The 21,033-nt window shown below is 37.4% G+C and overlaps 2 protein-coding genes across 5 annotated transcripts in view; both read left to right on the forward strand.

The window, feature by feature from the left end:
- LOC109056731 (E3 ubiquitin-protein ligase TRIM39-like) overlaps positions 1-21,033 on the forward strand; it is an 820,810-nt gene that overhangs the window by 649,647 nt on the left and 150,130 nt on the right. The gene's annotated exons all lie outside the window — the stretch shown is intronic.
- On the forward strand, positions 3,747-19,916 carry LOC122137617 (polyadenylate-binding protein 1A-like). The gene is made up of 7 exons (XM_042725330.1): positions 3,747-3,895; positions 4,004-4,114; positions 10,135-10,193; positions 17,696-17,780; positions 18,451-18,581; positions 19,684-19,761; positions 19,853-19,916. Exons 2-6 carry the CDS (start codon positions 4,015-4,017, stop codon positions 19,753-19,755), a joined length of 447 nt encoding a protein of 148 aa, XP_042581264.1. The 5' UTR covers positions 3,747-3,895; positions 4,004-4,014; the 3' UTR covers positions 19,756-19,761; positions 19,853-19,916.

The raw sequence follows: 21,033 nt of genomic DNA on the forward strand, positions 1-21,033 counted from the left end.
AGCAGTGCAGCTGTTTCCAACACTGATAATAAATCAGCAAATTACAACAATTTCTGAAGGATCATGTGACACTGAAGACAGGAGTAATGAAGTTGTAAATTCAGCTTTGATCACAGCAATACATTCTATTTTAGAGTATATAAATAGAAAACTGGTATTTAAAATTGTAAAAATATTTTACGATATTAAAGTTTTTTTCTGTATTTTTTATCAAATAAATTCAGCCTTGTTGAGCAGAAGAAACTTCTTTAAAAACATTAAAAATCTTACTGATCCCAAACTTTTGAGCAGTAGTGTATATTGTATGTGTTATTTTAGTAAATTTTGATTTTTACTGTTTGCGATTTTTTGTTATGGAGTGTTTTTAAAATAATATTCAAAACACACCTACAGTCTAGACTAGTGCGAGTTTGCATTTAGAGTGTGTTCTTTCACTGCATGATTCAGTCTAATGAAATACATGTAGAATGATTACAAATTCAAGACATGGGGGGGAGTGTATGTATTTATACCACTTCATATAGTTAATCAATTTCACACAGAGTACCGTTTTTCTCCAAAAAGTTCCATGATTACACATGTGACATACATTTGTTTTTACAATAGTTCTATAAACAATAAGTTAATTAAGAGACTTATGTTTTAAACACCATATTTCCTGTTTTTGCTGTGTTTCGACAACAAAAATAATTCCAGCCACAGCACTGTCTTGCGTCTCTGACGGTGTTTCGTTCCTGAATGAATCTACCTTTTAAATTATTTGGTTCAGTCGCAATGACTCACTTATTAACAGTGACTTGCTGCCACCAACTGGTGGTTTTAATATCACGTTTATAGTTTCTTTTATAATTTAAATAATTTCAAAAATCAGTATTCAACATTTTATGTTTAATATAGCAAAACATTATTAATGCATTTGTAATTCCAGGTTAAATGCAGCCAAATCTTGTATTAAACAGTGTGTACATCTAAATGCCACTTCAGATTCAGCTTCTGTGTTGATTTCATTTGCTTGGTAACAGCCCAAATGTCTTATTATTCTAATTCACTGATTAAATGTAAGAATTTGACTCAAAATGTAATGGACACTTTCAGAAAAAATAATGGCATTATACAGGTAAAAATGCTCATAAAATGTAAAAATCAGTTTGAACTTATTGGAAAAGATTAAAGTGTCCCTATTATGGGTTAACAAAGGTCCCCAACAACAGTCTGACATGCATGCAAGGTCAAAAAACACTTTCATTGTCTTATAACATGCATTTATTTTTACCTTACTTGCTCAATGACTACCAAACGATTCGCTCAATGATTCATTTTTTCCAAACTCCTCATTTGCGTGATGCTAATCTGTGGTGATTGGTCTGATTGGTCTCATTTTCATTTCATCATGCCTGTAATGCCTGATAAAGCTGCATTTGTGAGCTTAGTGCTGCTTTGTGTACAGTGTTACCAGGGAAACAGCATATTTATCATATATTTATCATATTTATCAGAACGCATATTTATCGCATTTTCTAGAAGGACATCTATCACCATTGCACTTGCGTCTCGCACAAAAGAGCAGGAGAGTAGAATGTTTTGTAAGATGTGTGATAGTTATGCTTTTTTAAAATTTTTATAAAGACTTTATGGTGGTTTTTCCCCATCCCAATGCATCTCATGTTTTTAAATGAAAAAGTACTCTTTGTGATTGGTTTTCAGTCCTTGGTATTAAACTATATACATATATACATACATGATGCTGTTTTGTTTCTAATTAAGCAGCTTAATTTATAATATATGGTTTATAAACATTAATTTAAACATTATGCACTTTTTTTTCAAAGATAGTCATGTTATTTTATTGCTTTGAAGAAACGTGCATTAGTAATATTTTGCTCGATGCGCCCTCTTCTGGCCTCAGGAGAGAAGCCAATTAAGCTTTTTCTGCTCAACTGAAATCATGCCTTTTAAATTTGAATATAATTCGAATATTGATGATATTTAAGTACAAAATTGGAATTTAGTTTTTTCAGCCATTTTGACAGCCCTAATTGTTAGGGATGTAACAATGAACCGCGAACCGGTTTATAATAGATTCAAATATGTGACTAGGGCTGGGCGATATGAGAAAAAAGTTACTCTCATTACTGTTATTTACAACAGCCTACAGTTTGCTAGCTAGTTATGCCTTTGTCACATAAATGTATAAGACCTGGTTGCAATAATTTACAAAACAGCTTGGTCTCCTTATTTATATAAGCTGCTAGAGGAAGACAGTTGAGAGCAACAGCAGCTTTTCCACGAGTGCTTTACATGGACTTCAAAGGTTTAAATTTTAAAGGCTAAAATCTTGCACTCTATTCATTTACTAACTGCTTGTTTTATTGAAAAAAAAACAAACAAAAAAAAAAACACGGTAACACTTTATAATAACTGCACACTATTGATCATTAATTAAGCATTAGTAAACAGAAAATTCATAATTTATAAAGCATTAATAGACATAAATAAGCAGTTTATAAATACAGATATAAATGCTTTATTCTTGATTTAAAAGCATATCTATAATGTGTTTAATCATCGTATTATCATACTTTATTCATGATCAATTTATCATTTCTCAATAAAGTATAGCATTAATTACAAACCAGTTATTTAGGAGTTGCCAGTGATTCATAAGTTCACAAGAAATTGTAAGTAAATGTAGTAAATTCAGGTAGTTACAAAGCATTTAGTAATGGTCAGTTAACTATTTATGTGAGCTCATCTAAAGTGAGGACTAGTTATGCCTTGTAAAGCATTTATAAAGGATATTTAAAGGCTCAGTTATCTTCTAAACAGAAAAAGGAAACAAACACAACACAGTGATACAGAACATAGAAATATTAACAGCCTTTAAATCTCATTTGTAAAAGCTTTACAAGGCATAAATAGTACCTCACTTTAGATGAGCTCACAAAAATAGTTAACAACTACATATGTTTTATAACTACCTGAATTAACCCTGAATTAAAGTAGAAATACATGTTAATAAACCATTTATTAACACTCTAAGTAACTATTACTATATGTCTGAATAATACGATGTATGAATGCACATTTAAATAGTTTATTAATCATTTACTTACAATTTCTAAGTGATCTTATGAACCACTGACAACTCCTTAATAACTGGTGTGTAAATATTTATGTACTTCATTTAGAAATGATAAATTGATCATTAATAAAGTATGAAAAAACAATTATTAAATACATTATATATATGCTTTTAAATCAAGTATAAAACATTTATATCTGTATTTATAAACTGCTTATTAATGTCTATTAATGCTTTATAAATGATGAATTAACTGTTTTCTAATGCTTAACTAATGATAAATAGCATGCAGTTATTATAAAGTGTTACCAAAAACACTAGCTTCTCTAATCTTTTTGTATTCTATCTATTTGTTTTCTTTTTATTTATTATAGAATTAACAAAAGCAAAAAAGGCCTAACACTAGCTTGCTCTATTCTTTTCCTATTCTATCTGTTTTCTTTTTATTATGTAATTAAAACCTTGCTACATGTACTTCGTAAGGCTAACCGAGACTTACCTGTATAGCACTTGCATTAATTGCTCTTTTGTTTGTTTTGATTGCTTCCATTGTCCTCAATTTTAAGTCGTTTTGGATAAAAGCACCTGCTAAATGACTAAATTTAATGTAAATTGGCCTTCATAAAACCTGCAGTTTACATTAGACAGTTGAGCTTATTTGTGGAAGTAACCATGCATTAGCAGCAATGATGTGGTTTTTACTCATAACCGGTTGTGTTTCTCTCTCTTTGTTTGATTGACAGGCTCAGAATCGTGCTGATTACTATACCCCTGGTCAGATTGCTCTGCTCCGCCAATGTGTTCAACCTCAGTGTGAGTCTCCGCCCACACACACTTAGTCCCCGCCCACATCCGCTCACACACTTGCACAGCCCACCAAAGCTCTTTATTTCACTACTCTGTTTCTCATCTCCGTTCCAGATTTCCAGGCCATGCCCAACACCGTCAGGCCCTCGGCGCCCCGTCCGCATACCTTCGGCGCCATGCGTCCCACCTTCCAGGTCCCACGGGTGATGGCGCCCCAGCGCATGGGTGAGCCTTGAACCTTGCGGTTATACGCACCGTACATACAAACGCCTCACCTTTCAGTGACCACTCACTTTTTTGTGATCAAAATAGGTCACCTATAAGATTTGCTTAGATCCAATGAGAAAGTGTTTTTATGAGGGGGTGGGGGGTGTCTTGCAAGGGTAAATAAAGAACTGGTCCGGTTGCCTAAACTGTTTAGACTAATCTTAAAAAGTTAGTCATCTTTTTTTTTTTTTTTTTTTCTTCAAGACTGGTCATAACTTTTTAATATGAAAAGGTAGATAATACCTTACTATCCTAAATATAACTATTTACCCAGACGTAAATAGAGGATGGGTGTGGGGGGTGGGACAAATAGTGACCAACCACATCTCTTACATCTTTATTTGATCCTCTAGCTCTAGCACTCTCTATTCTAATTCTATTCTTTAAAAAAAAAAAAAAAAAAAAAAAAAAAAACCTTGCCCCTTCTAGACTTGCACTCTATTCATTTATTAACTGCTTGTATTCTTAAAAAAAAAAAAAAAAACTAACACTAGCTTCTCTATTCTATATATATATATATATATATATATATATATATATATATATATATATATATATATATATATTATTTTTTTTTTTCCATGCCTGCTGCATGCTATTGACAAAACAGAAATTTCTTTATTCATAACCAATAAAATGGCATTTGAATTTTAGCCTATGTGATCTACAATGACATGGAATAAAATATGATACTACAAATTTTTGCCTACTCATTTTATTCTAGGCCTTTTAGAAAAACATTTCATTACAAACAACAGCAGAACTTATTTATTCATTTATTTTTATTTTTTACATAATAACACAGTTTCATGTTAAAAACACTACCCCACATAAATATATTTATAATAATATTTATGATAAAATACTATAATAATTATTAATAAATAATAAATATTTACTTAAGTTTTAACCATAATTGGCCTATTGTAATTCTTAAATACAAATTATAGGTTATACCTTGGAATTATGAACTGAATTCCCAAATCCCAGGGATGATGACAGTATGAATAGAATGTGGGTGTGACCACATTACAGAGTTCAGATGGGAAACACTGCACCTCTTGTCGGTTTCATGTGAATTACATAAACATATATATATATATAATATAATATATATATCCTATTTTAAATTGTTTCTTTTAGAAATAGACATTTCGCGCTATCCATAGACATGGTTCTTTGTCTGTGATGCATGAGCCTAGTTCATTTCTGACGAGATTCAGAAAGAAGTTCAGGGAGACAGATCGAAATGGCAGAAAGCACACCCTGTTAGGTGTCTTTATTTTACAACAGAGTTTTGTAACGTTTTGTTATTGAGGGTGTCTTACGACCAAAACTGACGGAGCTGAAGCTCTTTCCGCTGTTATCAGGATGGTGCGTGCAGATCGGTATCCGCCGACCGGAGAAGTGCAGTAGCCTACTTGTTGCGCTCTACAAGATATAGCTTTAGGTGCTGTTGTTTGTAATAGCAAATGAAGACATGTTTTATATATATATATATATATATATATATATATATGTAAACGCCGCTCGCAAATAATACGCAGGATTAATAAACTCAGCTCGCCTGCCGCTTCTCTCCTGTTGAAAATGAACTGAGTTTGCGGTTGCTGTGTATCAGGGCAGTACAGAAGGGATGAAAGGGGCATTTCAGCGCCACCCACACATTCAAAATAAATATTTAAAAAAAAAACAAATATTAAAGCATAATCTAATTTTTTACCCATAAACAAAAATACAAAAAATCCAGCTAAATTTTTGTTTTCCGTTTCTTAAGGCGGGCGTACACGGTGCGAATTCGGATGGTCGGAAGATCGTATGTCCACGCACACGTCATGAGTGAGTTTTTCTAAAAATCGTACGGACGAGGTGGTATACGACACGATTTTACGACCTGCCAATTTCCGAAGCAATCGCACGAAGTTGATAGGCGCGTTAAACTTGAAGCAGCGCTGCACAGAATGATCACTGTATGACATCAAAGTACCGCGAGAGCGATAAGAGAGCACATGGATCCAATGCATTTGAATCGCTCTCGCGGTACTTTGATGTCATACAGTGATCATTCTGAGCAGTGCTGCTTCAAGTTGAACGCGCCTAATATAACTGCTCTCCCTCTCTCATAACTGCATATAAAATACTGATACGAGCCGTGACTGTTTCCTACACATACAGGTTCTTTTTCAGCGAAACCGGGACATCTGGTCACCCTAGTGTGTGTGTGTTCTTGTATATGGTTTATGGGGACACAAAAATGTCTATAATGACATGGGTATTACAACGTAAACATGGTTTATGAGGACACTTCCTATGCCCTCTTAAACTAAATGGCTTAAAAAAAATACCAAACGTTGTTTAATTGAAATTTTAAACATGCATTTTTCCGTGATGGATATAGGTATGGGGATAGAATATACCGTTTGTACAGTATAGACAACCGTTACGTCTAAACTACATATTGGTATTTAATCAGCTGTTACTCTGAGGATGTGATCCAATTCTCACGAGATAATTAAAAAGCATGGTAGACTCATTGGTAGACTCATTCTTCCCACCGGTCGCTGTTTTGCACTTTAGCAGTTGGTAGCACTAGCACATCATTTGCGTTTTTTTTTTTTGCTACAACATGTCATTAATCAATGCATTTTGATTAACTTTTATCATAGTTTATAATAATATGGTAATGTAATTTATTTTTTAAATAGCGACCATTTTGGTCGCAGTCTATATGCGGATGTTTGGAGCATGCAGCTGTCACTGGTCCAACAGCACAATGAAAAAACAAAATTGGTTAAATTCTGAATGAATTGGCCAAGAAAGCGCGGTCTGCGCTCCCTATAATAATTTTAAGGCTGTCATTCATTTCAGTTTATCACAATCTCACAAAAATCTGTTATAATCAACGAGGCTCGACAATAGGAGAGGTTTAGAGAAACTAAATTGTAGAACTGTTTCGAACAAATCGTTTGAGAATCATTTGAAAACCTATTGTAGAAGACTCCCAAAGCAATAACCTTAGAAAAGGCCTTTTCATGGTAGACTTAGCTCAATGATAGCTGTATAATATAAAATAACATTAACTACTGCAGCTGGTGCCAAATAAAAATGATTATGTTTTGGAAAACAGCAAGTCAAATGTAGAATAGAGGGCCACACACTTGCACTGAATGTAGCATTGAATAGACTGAACATGAGCAATACCCATGTTACTGTTTTAGCACCATATTTGTTCTTTCTAGTTTACTGTGATTTGGTTAGGATATTTAAAGATGCAGTTTTTTTTGGTGTGTGTGTACCTCTGCCTCCAACAGCTCCTTGATTTGCGACCATGTTCTGCAGAGTTCAGCTCCAACACACTTTCTTGGACATTGCTACAGATCCTGAAGACCTTGCTTAGTTTAGGTGTGTTTATTCGGGGTAGCTGAACTTTGCAGGACACTGGGCCTCCAGAAGCAGGACTGAGAGTCCTGACATTAACTCTTTACATTCAGTGCATGTGATCTATCAACACCTAGTACATCTTAAAATATACAGCTCATGAAAAATAAAAGTTCCAGAAGGACAAACATTGAATGCATAAACCAGTGTGAATAAACTATATCTTAAAATAAATTTGGAGGTAGGTTGAAAAAGCCAGAATGGGAAGTTTTAAGTAGTTGTACAACTTGAAGTGTGAAGTATTTTCTTGTACACAGATATGGCATATTCATGGCAGTACACATGAAATTCATGTATTTATTTGTCATTTAAACTGATGTAAACAGAAATCCTGTCGCCCCCTCTAGTGGACATTAAGTATTACGGCCATATTTGCTCACATAACAAAAGTCACTAGGATTTTTTGAGAAGGTAAAAGTCTGACCAGTTATACAGCAACGAGTCAGACGAGTCTGAAGATCTGAACTGAATTTGGTGAAACATTAAAGTTCTAGTCCGTGTCAATTACTCTCATAATAAATAATAATCATGTACAAATATATTTTGGCTTTCTCAAGCCCAACAAAGAAGACTAAGAAGAGAAACACCAACCAATTTAGTATGTAATAAAACTAATATTACTAATTTATTTCATAAATTTAACTATATTCATTTTCACAATTATGTATTAATGTCACACACACATACCTAGTGCCTTAGACTGAAAAGAGAGAGTGGTAAATGTTACAGACATATTATCATGGAACTGTTCAGTCTATTTTTTATTTTTATTTCCACTTCACTTTTATCCAAGGATACAGAACTATTTGCACTGTATTTATCAGTGGGACAATATTCATACAATACTGTAACCTAGAAATAATTTAAAGGGGTCACTTGCAAGTCACAGCAGCGCGAATTATGTGTCCAGCAACATCTGATTCAATTATTATGTTAATTAACAGTGAGTGGTGGTTTCAGACATTATAGTACTGACTCTTATTCTGCCTGAAAGAATGAAAAGACGTGCTGAAGGAGGAGCGATTCGACCAATCAGATGAGAGGAGTGTTTCAGCACCGCCCACAAGTGCGAATGAAATATTGAAGCCATAAACCGATTTGTAAACCTCAAACGAAAAAATGAGATATCGAGCCAAAAACTCTTTTTCCGTTTGTTAAACTAAACGGAAAAACTAATAAATGAGCCATTTTTCCATTTCTCGTTACTGAATTCTAAATAAGAAATTAAATGATCAAAACGTACACAGACCATACACTGACCTTTTTTTGTTTTTTTTTTTTTGTCCAATTTTCTAATACTATTATTTGATGACAACAATACATTTGGAAAACTAAATACAGCCAATTCTCCTTTTTTTTCTTTTAAACAAAAAAACAAGCTGCACCCTTTTTTAAATTTCATCTTTCGTTCCGGAATAGAATAATGAATGAACAAAAAAGTACACGGACCACGCAAAAGTACACTGACCTTTTTTTCATTTTTTCGTCCAATTTCTAATACTATTATTTGATGACAACAATACATTTGGAAAACAAAATACAGCAATTTCTGCTTTTTTTTCTTTTAAACAAAAAACCAAGCTGCACCCTTTTTTAAATTTCATCTTTCGTTCCGAAATAGAATAATGAATGAATGAAAAAGTACACGGACCAAAAATACACGGACACTTTTTGTATTTTATCTATTTGTTTTCTTTTTATTTATTATACAGTTAACAAAAGCAAAAAGGCATCTAACACTAGCTTGCTCTGTTCTTTTTCTATTCTGTTTTCTTTTTATTTATTATATAATAAAAAATAAAAAACCTAAAAACCTTGCTACGTGTACTGCATTAGGCTAAAACTTGTTATAGCACTTGCATATCATTACTCTTTTGTTGATTTGGATTGCTTCCATTGTCCTCATTAGTAAGTTGCTTTGGATAAAAGCGTCTGCTAAAGGAGTAAATGTAAATGTAACCATCCCATCCTACAGTACTTGTACGACGACTATTCCAAATCATAGCAACTAAAGTGTCTCAGCTGGAAAAATGCTGTGCCGCCAAAAAGTTCCCAAGCTCCACCTGCTGGTCATTTTAAAAAAAAAGCGCCTGACATTTTTTCAGCTGGCTAAAAACTCTTCGGTGGACACACGTTATATTTATTTATTGAATATTTATTGTTAGGCATATGGCCTATTAGTCTTTTTTTTCTGCAATATACTGGAGCCAAACCTGAGAAAGTAGACCAGAATGTTCCACTGCATTCCTGGACACACAATTTGCGTAGCTGTAATTCATAGGCTGGGATTATGCTAATTGTGAATGAGTGTGCATGAGCGCCCTATTTACTAATGATTGGAATTCATTAACATACACGTTTAACTATCAAATCTGATGTTTACAAAGCGTTTGTGAATCCAGAGAATATTTTTCAGAAAGGTCTGTTTTACGTGCAAATTACTTGGAATGTACTCATATTTATGCAGGTTTCATGAATGAGGGCCGATGAGTGTGTTTCTGCAGTTCACTGATCCAGATTGTGCTCTTTGTTCCCTGCAGTGTCTCAGGCCATGGGCCCTCATCCCACCGCCACAGGTGCAGCCACAGGAGCAGCTCAGGTGAGAGGAGTGCCACAGTACAAACAGAGTTTGTCTTACTATAGGGAGATGAGAGGGTCTGTATTATTTTCTAATGGAGAAAGCATAATGGCTAGCTCGGGTCACATGTGCCTTTATAACCAATCACATTACAGCCTTGACGTCATTGAATTTCAATCAGAGTTGTACGACACTCAACAGCCGTTTACTGATACCATAGGAATGAATGAGAATGTCGTAAGGTGAATCCCACCTGCCACAAAAAGTCAGTGACTTTTTTTATAAAACATTTTTTTTTTTTTTTGTGGTTTACTCTAAAAATAGTTAAATATAAATGTATTGTTAAGTGTAAAACATGTTGAAGCAGATAGGCTTTCGATTCATTAAATGATAGCCGTTTCCTCTAAAAAGCTGTTTATTCAGCGTAGTGAAGCCTCTCCTCCACTGACATTCATTAAGAAAAAGCGGCCTCTGGTCTCCTTTCCCACGTACTGCCAGACCGGAAGTGTTAGCTTTAGCCATTACGCTTTTTCAGCTAACGGTTGCAGGCTTGCTTTCTACTGGCTTTGGTACAAATACGCACCTGGAGTCTGCAACCCACAGCAGCACAAGCTCACTCAGCTGAAAGTGCTCCTGCAACAGATACTCGCTTCATTTTTACTGGAACGTTTCCTATTCCCTCCCCCAAATTTCTGGTTCAGTGTTAATTTCTTTGAAGAATAATTTTCGCCATTAATTTTTTTTTCACTGACGAAAATGAGACTATAGCGAAAAAAAAAAGAAAAAAAAAAACAACTCTTAAAAACAAAATTTGTCTTAAATACAGAGGCAGATGGTAGTGAAGTATTTTTAATTTACTCAAGTAAATTAAAAAAGTATCTGTAGTTTATTAGAGTGTTTTTCTTTGGAAAACTTTTCTTCACTACATTCCAAAAGCATAATATTGTACTTTTTACTGCACTATATTTCATAAATAATTTTTGTTTGTTTTAACCTTAATACTTAAGAACATTAAAAAAAGTATTAATTTCTTGTACTCATGTAAATCTTTGAATTACTTTAACTCAAGAAAAAGTAAGAAAGTAACAGATTTCTAATGTAATAAAGTATTAAATGATATTTAATATGAAACGTAGTGCAGTAAAAAGTACAATATTATGCTTTGGAATGTTGTGAAGTAAAAATTTCTTAAGAAAAACACTCTGATAAAGAACAGACACTTGAAAAGTACTTTTAAAGCAGAGTAAAAATACTTCACTACTGTACGCCTCTGCTTAAATCTAATTTTGTTATAAATCTTGAGAAAATTGAATCGTGAAATCAGTATTGTTTATCTGTATCGCATCGTGAGTTGAGTGAATGATTACATCCCTAATGAAACGTTTGCATAACTTTTGCACCTTGCATAGCTTTTAACACTATGCATATGGCAAAATGTTAACTTTATGTATAGAGTTCGATAAGTCTTCGATAAGATACAATGTTTATGCGGCAAAGGTGGAACGAAAGAGCGATAGTCATTTGTAGAGCGCCACTCAGACTGTTTATCCGCTCGGATCAAAGTTCAAATAGTGGCATGACGCAAACTCACTAGAGAAGATGTTCTAATGAGTCAGAACATCTCGGTTACGTATGTAACTCTCGTTCCCTGATGGAGGGAACAGAGACGTTATGTCGAACAACATATGGGGTCTCACTTGGGAGGCGAATCATCTCTGAGTTTAAGAGAAAACGGCAATGAAAATTGCCTAGTTGATTTTACATACCTTAATCACTCCCCGTGCCTATGGGTATAAATAGGCGACAGGTGCATCCACTCTACAGGTTTTACACTGAGGAGCCGAGAACGTGTCCCGGCAACAGCGAATGGTTCAAGGTTGTGGCATGGGGACATAACGTCTCCATTCCCTCCATCAGGGAATGAGGGTTACGTACGTAACCGAGACGTTCCCTATTTGTCGGTCACTATGAGTTATGTCGAATGACATATGGGTTCCTATGGAAAACACCACAACCTGAACACCATCACAACCCTGTGACACTGCAATTGTTGACAAGTTGCGGCGTGTCACAAAAGCTACGCTTAAGGTCGTAACCTTCCCAAAGCCCCAGCGCAAATTCACTGACCTTGGTACCGAAGGGGATCAAAAGGGTGAGTACATCACTGCTGGAGAAGACCATGCTGCTGTTCCATCCACAAAAAGTTTTTGGAAGGGATTTCAACCTTCAGTGAAAGATTGCTTCAAATCTTTCCTATTTGTTCTTTCAGCTTGGCAGAACGATGGAGAAGCGAGCCTTAGGAAAAGGTCGCTACAGAGACCACATCCTACCCGTAGGGAGGTGACATGTGGTGATATTGATATGGACTGATCCAGGAGGCAGTACTACATATGGAATGGGTCTCTGAGGCAGGTCCTACCTTAGAGTAGGGATGGAATAGCTGCCAGAAGAGACTGACAGAGCGAGTCTGTCAAGGAAAGACACAGGTTTACCAAGAGGGAAACCGTACCATGGAAGAATACACATATGGGATTACCCGTAGGGAATCAAGCCATATGGACACTTAGCCCAGTACAGGGGCTGACCGGGACTCTGGGCATGCTAACACCAGTAAGTCTGACCGCCGAGGGTGCTGGAGGATGCTCGACCAGGGTACACCAACCGGGGAACTCTACTGGGAGAAGAAAGGCGCTTGCATCCCTGTGTTAGGGGGAATGGCGCAGCAAGAGTGACACTGAGCCAGTCCTTCCTGACAATTACCTGTTACCCAACACAAGGGAAGAAACTGGCTCTACACGAAGGTTGTAAACCTCGCGAAGGTGTTAGGTGTCACCCAGCCCGCAGCTCGATATATGTCTGCCAGAGATGCGCCGTGTGCCAGCGTATAGGAGGAGGCCACAGTCCGTGTGGAGTGAGCCCTCACTTGCCTTGGGAATGGTACGCCAAGGCAATGGCCAACCTCTGCTTGGAGACAGCCTTCCCTTTCTGCCAAAGCAGACCAGGAGCTGCTCAGAGCATATACGTGGGCAGTGCTTGCAGGGGCAGTGCTTGCAGGTTCACCACTTGGTCGGAAGGGAGTGGTAGAAACCTTGGGCACGTATCCAGGCCGGGGTCTCAAGACAACGTGAGAGTAGGCCGGCCCGAACACAAGTTACTCTTCACTTACCGAAATTGCTTGGAGGTCCATGACCCTCTTGATGAAAGTGAGCTCGACCAGGAGCGCTGTCTAGACAGGAACTTCAGCTCGACTGAGACAAGCGGCTCAAAGGGACCCCTCTGAAGTCCAGCCAGAACAATATTGAGGTCCCAGAAGGGTATCAGGGTTTCAGTGGTACCACTGTCCTGCCTCTGAAGGAACTCAGGCAGTTTAGCACTGACTGGGCACGCTCGCTGGTGAGACGTGCCGTCATACTCACCGAGTCTAACTCCATACCGAGATAAGAGATTATCTGCGCAGGGTAGAGCTTGCTCTTTTCCCAGTTGACCTGAAGCCCCAACTGGCTGAGGTGCCGGAGCACCAGGTCGATGTGATTGCACAACTGCTCTAGCGACTAGGCCATGATGAGCCAGTCGTCGAGATAGTTGAGGATCCTGATGCCCACTTCCCCGAGTGGGGCAAGGGCGCCCACCGCGACCTTCGCGAAGACACAGGGGACAAGGAGAGCCCGAGGGGGAGGACTTTGTACTGCCATTCCCGACCCTTGAACGCAAACCTGAAAGAACGCGTCCTTCAGGTCGATCGCTGCAAACCAATCCTGGGTTTGGATGCATTTGATAATACGTTTCTGCATCAACATCTTGAACAGGAGCTTGTGCAGGGCCCGATTTAAGACACGCAGATCCAGGATAGGTCGAAGGCCACCGCCTTTCTTGGGTACAATGAAGTAAGCGTTGTAAAACCCGCTCCTCATCTCGGCTGGAGGGACCGGTTTAATTGCATCCTTCGCCAGCAGGACAGCAATCTCCAAGCACGAGACAGAGGCATCCCGGACTGCCACCAAAGTCTCGAGAATGCCATTGAACTTGGGAGGTCGCCAAGCGAACTGAATCCCGTAACCGAGTTGAACCGTCTGAATGAGCCAGCGTGATGGGTTGGGCAGCGCAAGCCACGCCCCCAAACTCCGTACAAGTGGCACCAAAGGGACAGTTGACATACCCACAGTGGTGCAGCGATGGGGAGTTATGTCGGATGGCCCAGAAAGCATCTCGTTCTGAATCATCACAGCAAAACTCCCTGTGTTCCCGGAAGAAACTGGCCAGAACTGCGTGGAGAGGCATTGCGTCTCCGAAAAGCCACCTCTTGGCCACTGGCGAAAGGGGGCGTCATGGGTGAGAATGAGGAGGCAGTGCGTCGCTAATTGTCAACCCACGAGCCTTGCAACTCAGAGGAAAGGGAAATTGATCTTTTATTGTGTACCGCTGAAAATGTGGGTACTGCTGGCTGCTGGACCAGTGGCGGAACAAAAATAATTCTCCACCCGGTCCTCCTCCGGGGGAAGGAGTGGCACTGTCTCCGCTACCTCCTGAAGAGCAGTCTCCCACATCTCCGAGTTGCCTGTGTCAGGGCCGCTTCATCGTCTTCTTTGATGATTTCGCGGCTGAATGTGACATGGGGGGGGGCGCTCTCCTGCATGGGGCTCGACGCGAGGGCCTCGAAGAACTCTCAGCTCAGGGTGGAGCCGATGTGGAGGATGCAGGAGGGCACCCACAGCGACAAGCAGGGTGAGGCACGGCCCACAACGGAACGGTGGCAGCCAGAGGATCACGTCAGGGCAAGATGCGCTGTATGCCTCAGTCTGCTGTTGTACTACCGGGAACTGCTGGGCACAGCCCTCGACAGCGACGCCACCCAGGCGAGCCTGGGAGATGGGAGCGTCAAGAAAGTGCACTTTGTCAACGTCTCTCATCTCGACCAGGCTGAACCAGAGATGGCACTACTGAGTGGACATCGCCTTCCCGAGGGACTGCGTCGTGACTTCTGTCGCCTTGAAGGGTGAGGACAGTCACTGTGCGCAGCTCCTGCAATAACCTCGGGTTGGTTCTACCCTCGTGCATTTGTTAAAGCCTTGGCTTGGTGAATTTGCAGGATAGCCATGGCATGCAGGGCAGAGGCAGCTTGGCCCGCAGCACTGTAAGCCTTGGCAGCGAGAGCGGCCGACAGCTTACAGGCCTTGGACAGAAGATGCGGACTATTCCTCCCAGTGGCGAGGTTTTGCGGACACAAGTGCACCGTAATCGCACTCTCCTGCTGGGTAATGTCAACACACCCCCTAGCTGCCCCACCATCGAGGGTAGTGAGGACGGAGGAAGGAAACGTGCAGCTTCTGGCCGTAAAAAGGGGCCATCCACGACTACGTCACTTCCCCATACACATCCGGGAAGAAAGGAACCAGAGCAAAACGCGGTTGTGAGCCGCGCTGTACACAGAGAACCAATCGAACAGCCATGAGCAATCGGGGCTGGGCGGTGTATTCACCTCCATCCTGATGCTGACAGCTGCCCGGGCAAGCACAGCTGTCAACTCTGGGTCCGATTCGGCAGTGGCGACAACACCCGAGGAGGGCAGCCCCGCCAAATCTTCATCCACAGAGGTCAACAGCCCATCCCCCGATGCTGCAATCGACATCTGATCCCCCGGCAGCAAACCGAATGACTTGCTGGGACTGCCGTAAGACAGCCCCAGCAGAATCACCCAGCAGCCGCACAGGACAAGCACTGCAGAAGGGGTGAGAGGTCCGTGGGGCATGGCCCGGCAGAGAAGCTCTCACTGTCACCCTCAAATCTCCCAGAGCACTAGCCGGCGGTTCTCTGCTTGGGACACCGCTGTTCGCGCCCTACCCCCAACCAGAACAGCTTCCCGACACACAGGAGATGAATAGCTTTGTGGAGTATAACAGCTTTTCATACAATCACTCGGCTCCAAAGCAAAAATCTGAAGAGTGGATGCACCTGTCGCCTATTTATACCCGTAGGCACAGGGAGTGGCTCAGGTATGTAAAATCCACTTGCCAATTTTCATTGGCGTTTTCTCTTAAACTCAGAGATGATTGGCCTCCCAAGTGAGACCTCATATGTCGTTTGACATAACTCGTAGTGACCGACAGATAGGGAACTGTGAATATTCGTGTCAAACTGTATTATATTATTAATTTGGACATATATTAAATGTATTGAAGGAGGAGTAATGGAATATAATTACAGTATTTTTTTGTGATTAAGTTGTAGCATTTATGCGTTTATACTAAATGTATTTAGAATACTGTGTTTCATACAAATCTAGAAGCCATGGTACATTTTACCATGGTATTAAGGTGCTATATTTGGGTTTTTAACTCATCATGATCATTCTAAATGTATGCTACTATGGAAGAGCAATGGTTAAAAGAAACATCTCAAACAGTCAGAATAATTACACCATATAAAATAAGATTGCTACAATTTTTACAGATATTACTGTTTTTGATAATGAATATAAATCTACATCTGCATCCTAACTCAAGTTACTATCAAATGTGTATTTCTAAGAGACAAAAAAAATGTTATATTATTAATAATATCAGGCAACACAAACCTGTTTCTTGATTTTAAGCAATATTACTCATTAGAACATGCAGAACTTAGAAATATATATATATATAAGATAAGATAATAAGGAAAAATAACTGGAAAACTGTAAAGAATTCAAAAACAAAGTGTTTGTCATTTTCTGACCATAAATAATAATTTAAAGCCACAATTAACCATCTGGTTTTTACAACTTTCACATTGGAGTAAAAATCCTAGTGTGCCTGTGCCAATACCGATATATTTCCTTTTGTTTGGAAACAATACAAAGTCTCTCCTGTGTGGAAATTATAAGCAAATTATTTTTAAAGGGGTCATATGACATTGCTAAAACAGATCCAAAACAGTGAATCTAATCATCAATCAGGCAAAACTTTGCTTCAAGAATGAGCCTCACTGCTGACGTGATCTAATCGCTAGCACACCCTGAGCACATGTGAGTTAATGTATTCCTCTTATCGGCATACTTTTTCATATCGGGCCGATGGCGATATTTACATTTAAAGCCATTATCAGCCGATTCCGATATCGGTCCGATAATATTGTGCACCCCTACTATATATTAAGTCTCAACTGCCTGAATTTATTTTTGTCACAAAATATAACTTATCCAGCTCTTTATATACAGCTGGATATATAACTCTGCAACTTCATTGCATGCACAAAGCAATGTTTAATACTATGTAGCAAATCTCAACTGCTTGATTATGTTGTTGCAAGATGTAACTGTTATTGTCCAGCTCTAATCTGATAAATGTGACTTTGAAGATGAAGATATTAACATAAACATTAACATCATGATTTACTGTCAAGCTGCTCTGAAACAATGTGTAAGTGAAGAGGGGTTTTCAAAATTTGACTTGCTTTTTGCCCCAGAACGTCGCAGAGTGCCTGTTTGCTTGTGTATCTTGCAAAAAAAAAAAGTGTTTCTAATGTTTATGTATTTGTCTCCCGTTCAGCCTGCTGTCCACGTTCAGGGTCAGGAGCCTCTGACGGCGTCCATGTTGGCTGCCGTCCCTCCACAAGAACAGAAGCAGATGTTGGGTGAGTTTATCCTCTTGTTCCTGTTTTGCTTTTTTCATGTATTAGAATGTGTCCCGTTTCGTTTAATTTTTTCTGAGCAAAAAATAAGACATCAAACGTTTTTAATGTGATTTACAGAAGAAATGCCATTCATTGCAAGAATAGTACATATACCAATATATCTCGTCAGGCATATTTAAAATCATTAGATGTCATTAAAAGTCTCTATTTAAGGATTACAGTGCAGCCCTAAAAATATTAATTGTCGTTGTAAGTCTTTACCAATCTTCATTATTATCCTTTAAACCCCTAGGTTCTACTCATTTGTCAACAATATGTTTTTTAGTCATTTAAAATATAATAAAGTTCTGTATAATACATAATAATTGCATAATAATTATTTTTCAAGTACTTAACAATTTGAATTCTGAAATTAGAGCTAGCACATCAAATCCAAGTATATATATATATATATATATATATATATATATATATATATATATATATATATATATATATATATATATAATGTGATTTTATTTTCTCATTTTTGTTTTTATGTATAGTATAAATATATTTGCATTTTACGTGTATTTTTAAAATGTCAGTTGCATATTTTAAAATGTATGTCAAATAGAAAAGTCAATAGAATTTCAATGGAATATCTCATACATGCTCACTTCTGCGACAGGTGAACGTCTGTTCCCTCTCATCCAGAACATGCATCCCAGTCTGGCTGGAAAGATCACCGGGATGCTGTTGGAGATGGACAACTCTGAGCTGCTGCACATGCTGGAGTCTCCGGAGTCCCTGAGGTCAAAGGTCAGTGCTCATGGGATGCTTGGTTTTGTTATTTGTTATTGTGTTTTTCCTGATAGCGGTGATGTGATCTCACCACTTTTAGTGATAATGAAATGTCAAGAATATGTTTTATCCCCAAACCAAAACCTTTTTTTTTTTTAACCCTTATGTGACCTTATGGGCATTTTTGTCTCTTTCAGTTTATTTATTTTTTTATCATTTTGCTTGTGTTAATGCCAACTGCATAAATTTTGGCACAGATATTTTTATTGGAATTTAAATATTTCATCTTCATTTCCTTTAATAAATCTGTTTTACACTAGGTACAAAAAATTGTTCCTTTCAGGACCTTAAGGACAAATAAATGTCCTCAATGAAACCCATTAAAACTGCAATTTTTAATCCCAGGGCCATTTGACTATAAAATGATGCAGTATTGTTAATAGGTTTTCATTCTGTAGGCAAGGCTTCAAATTATTATTATTATTATTTTAAATTTACCAGATTGTGCCATTTTTTCAGGTTTTGCCTATAAATCAAAATATTCCTGTTTTCTGATGTATTATAGAGCCAGTTGGATAAATTATGCAGCTATAATTGTGTGGGTGTATATGGATGTCAGAGTGTGGTTTGTATGTGTGTCCTAAAAAATGTTTGTGTGTCCGCACCTGTAATGTTTGAGCGAGATAAATTATACTGTACACCACTGTGTATGCCAGCGGAGCTTTGCTGAAATCTAATGGAAAAAGTTTGGTACTGCACCCAAACAAAATCTTACTAAAAGCTCTTTTTTTTTTAGATATCAACCTCAAATTTGGAACACAACTTGTTTAGATTTATGCCGTTAATTTTCAGGCAATTTTTGTGTTCAATATGTTTTATAACATGTATTTTTTTTTTTTTTTTTTAGTTTTTTAACTTCAACAATAATCTGCCAAGGGTCTTATTTTAAATGAGACCAAACTTAAGTCTGTACTACCAAGCTTCAAATTGTTATGACAGTTTTTGGACATGGACATTTTTGTCCTCTATGAACCTATGTGTAATTTTTTATTTATTTATTTTTTTTAATTGATGCACAAAGGTTAATATTCTATATATAAAAATATACTTTATATTCCAGGTGGATGAAGCAGTAGCAGTGCTGCAGGCTCATCAGGCCAAAGTCCCCAGCACCACTGTGCCAGCCGTCTAACACAAGGTGAGAGGAGAACTTGAGGTTTTTTTCACAGTTTTTGACTATTAAAGAAATACTTTTTTTCTAATCTTTTACATTTTTCTTCCTTTTTCAGAATGATTCTCTTTGGCCCTGTCTTCACCAAGAAGGACACAGTAAAAAAAAAAAGAAAAAAAAAAGTGAATGACTATTGAAAAAGAGAAACTCAAAAAAAACAACAACAAAAAAACAACAACAACACGACACAATGACATCCAAATTTTTTGCTAGGTTGAGAAACTAAATCTTGCCCTTGATTATATTTAAAAAAAAAAAAAAAAAAAAGAAAGAAAAAAAAGACAACTTTTAATTTTGGAAGATTCCAAAACATTCCTTTCTTTTTATTCCTCTTAATGAATGCTCATTGTCAGTTGTGTTCTGGCAGTTGACAGCTGAACATTTGGAAAAGTACATATAATTAAACTGCTTGAATAAATAAAACTTTAAACATTTATCAGGTAACACTTTATGATAACTTTCATTAATAAATCATTAACAAACATTATGTAATGGATTATTTGTTCATATATATATATATATATATATATATATATATATATAAATAAATAATTAACAAACATCATGTAATGCTGTGAAATAATGTGCTTGTTAATGTTTACTAATAAATGTATTAAACATTACCTAATAATTAAAATTTCATGTAAATTAAAATGCCAACAAATGTCATTAAACTTCTAATTCATATGATCATGCACATCTTGAAAATCAACAAATGATGTTATACAATGATTAAAAGCTTGTGTTAATGCGCAACACTTGCTGCTGTTGAGGTGTGACACGGGTAGGTTAGGGACAGGTTTGGTGTATGGGTTGGTTTAAGGGTTGGATAAGTGGTCAACAGTGTACAAGGGTCAATTTGATTACTATAAGGGAACACAATTCAATCTGATTACATTGCATTGTTTGCAAATATATGACCTTTACAGACTGTGATGATGAGTTAATGAAAATGTTAACATGAATAGTTTGTAAAGTGCTGAAAAATAATAATTAAGTTGTATTTTCACAACATTTTTAGATGTAAAAATTAGGATTAGCTTATATGTGAACTGAAGTTGAATGACATTTGTAAGCTTTTAAAAGTACATTAACAAATAAGCTTGCAACTATTGTATAATTTCTGTAAAATAATTTGTAGATTTTTAAAATGCATTGAAAGTTTAAAGACATTTGTAAACATTAATCAATGAGCAGTTTAAGTAGTATAAAATATTTGTTAACGATTTATTAATGAAG

The sequence above is a fragment of the Cyprinus carpio genome, chromosome B6, assembly GCF_018340385.1.
Source record: "Cyprinus carpio isolate SPL01 chromosome B6, ASM1834038v1, whole genome shotgun sequence".
NCBI classification, from domain to species: Eukaryota; Metazoa; Chordata; class Actinopteri; order Cypriniformes; family Cyprinidae; genus Cyprinus; species Cyprinus carpio.

Coding starts and splice junctions, on each gene's coding strand:
- LOC122137617 (XM_042725330.1), top strand. CDS start 4,015: ATGCCCAACACCGTCAGGCCCTCGGCGCCCCGTCCGCATACCTTCGGC. Junction 4,115..10,134: donor GATGGCGCCCCAGCGCATGG/GTGAGCCTTGAA, acceptor TGTTCCCTGCAG/TGTCTCAGGCCATGGGCCCT. Junction 10,194..17,695: donor CAGCCACAGGAGCAGCTCAG/GTGAGAGGAGTG, acceptor TCTCCCGTTCAG/CCTGCTGTCCACGTTCAGGG.